At 41.6% G+C, this 6,000-nt stretch overlaps 1 protein-coding gene across 14 annotated transcripts in view; it reads right to left on the bottom strand.

Annotated features, from left to right (window-relative positions):
• The window catches only part of LOC123975310 (kazrin-like), a 212,987-nt gene that overhangs the window by 132,083 nt on the left and 74,904 nt on the right, over nucleotides 1–6,000 (bottom strand). For all 14 annotated transcript variants that reach the window (XM_046056676.1, XM_046056678.1, XM_046056677.1 and 11 more), the window contains one exon: nucleotides 4,711–4,897. In XM_046056676.1, coding sequence (XP_045912632.1) covers nucleotides 4,711–4,897 — 187 coding nt within the window. The remainder of the gene's footprint in view (nucleotides 1–4,710; nucleotides 4,898–6,000) is intronic.

The following is a 6,000-nucleotide window of genomic DNA, read 5'->3' as shown; positions in this document are numbered from 1 at the left end:
ATATAAAGTTACTTAGTAAGTTGTCCGTCAGGCAGACATGTGCAGTGTAGGTCACAGTGTGTCCGTTAAGTCTGTTGTTTCCGCAACTGCTGGAAAAGTGAAGGCGGTTAGCGCTAGCTAACAGATCCCCGGTCTGTAAAGCAGTGTAGCGTTAGCTAAATTAGTAACGGAGTAATGTTAATTAGCTGCGTGTCGTTACTACCTAACTTGTTGAGGAATGAGAACAGCAGGTTGAAGCTAAACTGGTGTCCTGTACACATACTGTACATCCTGATAGTTAAGTTAAATTATATTTCAGTGTCCAGAGGAGTCTGACTGGTTATTGAAGGAAGGACGCTGGTGACCACGGAGGAGCTGAGGCTACTAAAGGAAATCAGGGACGTAAACTTTAGGATTTTAATGTGCAAACGAAATGCTTAGTAATTATCCAGAATTTACACAGAAAAAAAATGCATCTAGATGGATCGCTGCCATCTGATCTGTAATCAAATCGAATCGTGAGGTGCCAAGAGATTCTTATCTCTACTGTCCAAACAGTATTCCCATTCAATTACTTTAAAATGCCATTTAATGGGCTACGTTTTGTGAAGTGGTTGTCTTTAATTGTCCACTGCATCTGTTAGGGCCTGTCCATAGGCTCGCCATTCATCTGTGACAACATCTGAGCCTCTTCTTACATGATGTTGGTTGGCAACAGGTCTTCTCTTGGGCGATGTCTCACCACCCTGACAATGAGTGTCCTTGATGTAATTATGTTGTGTTTTTGTGCTAAACTGCAAAATGAAGTGAAGTAAAGTAAAGAAACATAAATAAGTTGTTTTCCTGCGCAAAATGTGTGTCACTTTACTTAAAGCAAACAATTACGTGTTATAAGGTCTTATAATTAGTTCATATGGTATTATGTCCAACTGTATATATATATATATATATATATATATATTATACAGGGATAGATATGCCACATGCACAGATAGAACACTTTACTTAAAGCAAACAAAGACATGCTATATAACTTTAAACATTACTATAAGCTATTATTCCATTTTATATCACTAATTCTAAATGGTGACTAAAGTGTATTTATAAGGAGGCAGAGTCTGTGGTTATAATGTGCTATGGAACATGGTCGGAGATTCTTGCCGCACATTGATATAAACTGGTGTTACTATTAGTTATAAAACTAAATCAAAAGGTCATAATACATTATGAACTTTGCATGTTTGTAAGTGATTATAACAATTGTTATAATCACTTACAATTGTTATAATGACTTATGGATGCATTATATCGTGTTATAAGTATATGTATTAGTCATTATAGTGATGACCTACGTAGAAATTGTTACCAGAGTTATAACTTCTAAAAGCTGGATAAGATGTATAGTAAGTTCAGCACTGAGACCTAATCAGTATAAATTAAGTATTTTATTATTATTTTAATGCATAAAAAGTAAACGTGTTAACACAATGCTAGTTAAGATTTCCTTCTTCCCCCCTTTTTCAGCACCAGGGCACTTAGTGCAAGAAAGGGTAGGCTGTGATTAATTAATTAATTGAAGCAACATTACGTAGTAACTGTATTTTAAAATAACAGCTTCAAAATCATTTTGATGGTACTGTACACTGACTTGTAATAGGGTGAATGGCATCTCTGTCATTGACACTTTGGGTCCGGAGCACCTCCTACTATGTAACACTGGAATCCCAGGCAGGAAATATGACACAACAACAGCGAAATGTTTTATGGCACCAACAAAAAACTCTTCAGCGAGCATTAAGAAGAAGCAAAAAGTATATGATGTACAATGTGAGTTATTTGAAGAAGCTAGCTTGTTATTCTCAGTATGAATACTATGGCAGAGCCTGCGAAGAGATCGAAAAAGACGTTGTCAGAGAGCACGAAGAAGAGAGAGGCTGAGGAAGATACCAGACAAGAGTAAATATGGGACAGGGTTTTACTTGTTGGCGCGAGCTAAAAGAGCTGACAGGATGCAGGTAACATGCCAAGCTGGTCTTCTTGATGTTGGTCTAGTTGGTAATAACTAATTAGCTGGTTTGCTATGTCTTCTGTTGTCGTGCTTGCTTGATGTTTGCCTGTGTAAACAATCAAAAAAGTACAGAATTTTTATATTTTGTAAATTTAACCAAAACAATTCAAACATAATTCTGCTCCACGGCAGTATGTGGTTCATCGTAGCCACAGGTCTGCCTCTATTGAATGAATCGGTCACCATCTTTAACACTCCAGTTGAATATCTGAAAACTTTAACAAAGTAAACTAAAAAACACCTCAAAATGCCTTTTGCTAAAGGTAACCAAAAGAAACATATGGTAGATATATGGCAGAATGAGCACTATAATGGGCCTCTCATTCACCTTACTCATTTCCAGAGTTGGACACGTTCTCTCCCATACATAATGAGAAAACGAGAATGGCACAAATTGGGGCCACGGGCAGACATTTTGAGCCCCATTTTATGGCTGCTCAGCACTCATCTATATAAACAAGACAGCAACCAAGCTAAATGTAGTCCATTTAAGTCCAGGGGGAAGCTCATGAACTACCACATGAGGATACTAGTGAGCTCAGAGGATAGAAAAGGTTTAAAATGGTTTAAAAAAACAAGAGATGTGGAGGCTGGATCTTGTGTGTGTGTCTGGGAAACAACTGTGAGCATATACCTCCACCACATAAAGATACTACAATTTATTCATAACCTTTACACTTGCTGGGGTGATTGCAAAATGCAAATCCCCAGGCAGTTGAAATGCAATTAAGGTATGCTAACCTGATAGCAAGGTTAGTGCTGCTAGTAGTGAAGTCCCAGGTACCCCCACCGCAACCAACACAGCTTCCCTCAGGACTCCCACTCTGCCGGCTGCGCAGTGAACCAGCAACCCTTAGCGCACACACCTCCCTTCCCAACACAGCCACTGGTGATAAATTACCTAATCCCCCTATCCCCAGTCGTTTCTTTTATACACCCTGAGCTTGTAAAGAGCAGGAGGAGGAAAGGGGGATAGCAAACAGACAGCGAGAGGTGGGTGTTAAGAGAGAAAAAAAGACTTATTGACAGAGACACAATGACAGTGGGAAGATATACAGGCCAAACAAAGGCAGGAATCAGCAACCATTTTCTTCAAAAGGACATGCTCATTTTTGATGTTGAAAAAAGGGGCACTCAGAACCACTTAGCACTGTATTTCTACACAATTATGTCCGACAAAATCCATCGCAAGACAGATCTACAGATAGGTGTCAGTTTCTGACTATCATTTCAAGAAACATTGTGCACAATTTAAGAATGGACCAGTCAGAAAGGCTTCTGCTGTCTATGTGATGTTAATGTGGTCTTTATGTGAGCTTTCTGAATCAGATGAAAGTGATTCCACCACTGAACATGCATATCTCAGGCATCATTTCAGCTCAGCAGAGAAGCAGCTACAGGGGACAATGACATCAGTGCTCAAACCCTCCCAGAAGAATGCTTGTTGTCACTCACACTGGCGCACACACTGCTATGGAAACAGCATGAGTGTTAGCGTGCATCAGGGTTAAAGGGATACCGCAAGGCACACACACACAAACAAGCAGAAAGAAATAATGGAAAAACAAAGAGACAGGGGCAGTCCATTGAAAACAATGCTGACACATGACCAAAATGTTCCTGACCAGCTGTGTAAGGCAGACTGCGTTCACATTTTCCTCTTTAAAAAAAACACTACAGAGGTCAGCTGAGGACTAAACGACTCTCTGTCACTGTAAAGGGAAAGTTAGCCAACATTTTTTTTTCCTTGTGAGAGAGGAAATATGGCAGTCCTTTTACTGAGCTTGATCTCGGAAGTATCTGAGAGATATGTGGTTTCAAAGCAGAACACTATCGAAGCCAAGATGGAACATATCCTATCAGACGGCACAGTGTACCAGCTGACTGCTATGGAAACAGCAAGAGTGTGAGAGTATGTGTGTGCCAGAAGTTAAAAGGACATGACTACCATGGGCACACATATCCACACAAGCTAATGCAGCCAACCATGCTTACGCGTGTACACAGGTGCTAAAACACACATCTGTTACCTATCTATATGTCAAGCTGAGTGTAAAAAAAAGTTGGAAAAGGGCAAACAGAGCAGCTGCAGACACACACACACACACACACACACACACAGGACAGCATTCTACAGACTGGGCATCTATTCAAACAGCTCTCGGTAACAGTAACCCACAGCAACCAGCCCCCTTTCCCCTTCTTCCTCAAGAGACACAGATCCATTGCCCGGTTAAGGGAGAACCAAATGCCTGAGAGAAGTGCCCGAGAGTGAAAAGAGGTTGTAACTTAACCCACTCTGCACTTACTAAAGTGCAGCACTACCCCCCTTTTAAAGGTTCAGAAGGTTAATTATTCAACATGAGAGGGGATTTGTGGGAGAACTAAGAGTGGACACAAGCCAGCAGAAACCCCTCACCTCTTTCCTTTTGTTCAACTCATCTACTCACTGACTTTCAAATGTGCACTTTTTCCCACGGACGGAAGCATGAGCGGTGGCTTTTTCAACTCACAAATTACACACACATGTGCGCAAAGACACACTGCTGCACACATTGCAAGATTGTACACAGGTGAATCAGAGTGTACTCATCCTTCTACACATGTTCGCAGCCTCTCAGCACACAGTTAGTCTCACTCCACTCTCCGAGCGGCTCCCCTACCGTTGTGGTTGTGCTGCAGGGTCTCAAGTATGCCGGCAGAGTCTGTTGCCCCCAGCTCGGCCAGTCTGCGGCTGGTGGCGCTGAGCTCTGACCGCAGGTTGGTCACCTCCTGGCTGGCGGACTGAATGGCCCCATCAATGCGCTGGGCCAACTGTTTGTTGTCATCCATCATTTTCAGGATTTTTGCCTGAGGAGGAGAGGGGAATCCAGAAGAGGTGTCATGCTGACAAGTTGACCATTTCCTGTCATGGAAGGTGTCCCCAAATAAATCCTTCCTCTTTGCCTTTTCTGTCTGTTCCTGCTCCCTTTTTATGAGAAAGCCAAGTTAAATCCTCAAAGCAGTTTGTCCTTTCCCTTAAAGAGAAGCATCCGGCTCAGGGGGAATGTGTGTCTGCTGGAAGAAGTGTACACTTCTCTAAGAGAGTGTATATGTGGTGTGAGTGTGTCAGTGGGCAAGCATGCCTGTGTGTGTGTGTGTGTGTGTGTGTGTGTGTGTCTGTGTGTGTGTCTGAGAGTTCCGTAACAGCACGAGTGTGTGTGTGTGTATGTGTGTGTGTGTGTGTTAGAGAGTGAGCACTGCCCCTGTAAAATGTGCTCCCTGCAGCTGACTGTTGAAAGGACACAGAGCATTGAGAGATGACAAGCACCTTTTTAAATGGACTGTACCATTTGCAGAGAAAGTTGGGGGGGGGATAGACCATATTAGCACATGGAAGTCAGAGGTCCTCAGCACAGCTGTTTTCTGGAGATATTGCTGTAAGGTTCTGGGATTGTGTGTTTGACTGAACTGACACAAGACATTTCACTAAGCCTGTGAAAACGGACTTCAGTGAAACACTGCAGCCTTTCCTGTTTCTCTCTCTCTGTGTATACTGCATGCGCCTCCCTCCATGGACCCGTGGACAAAGGGAAGGAAATCATTAGTTTGAAAAAGAAGAAGTGGTGGGGAGAAAACAATATAGTTATGCAAACAATGCTTTCATCACAGCGAGGTATTCCTCCTGAAAACAAATGCATTTTTAAAGCTCTGCTGTAATGTTGAATGAAAAGTTCAACATTACAATTGGCTAAAGCTAAGGAAGGTGTATATTTATATTTGGGCATGCATTCAAGTGTGAATCTGGCAGTCATGCATTACCATAAAAAAATATTTAACCACATAAACCACAAAAATGGTGAATGACATGTCATTTGAGGCTCTTATAGATACTTTTTAATAATATTATTTATATTTAGATTATTACTGATGTTTTCTTAAGCACACCTTACCTGCAAATATGAAATATGTAC

Source organism: Micropterus dolomieu, linkage group LG08 (assembly GCF_021292245.1).
Source record: "Micropterus dolomieu isolate WLL.071019.BEF.003 ecotype Adirondacks linkage group LG08, ASM2129224v1, whole genome shotgun sequence".
Classification (NCBI taxonomy): domain Eukaryota; kingdom Metazoa; phylum Chordata; class Actinopteri; order Centrarchiformes; family Centrarchidae; genus Micropterus; species Micropterus dolomieu.
This window is presented reverse-complemented; position numbering and strand designations above follow the sequence as displayed.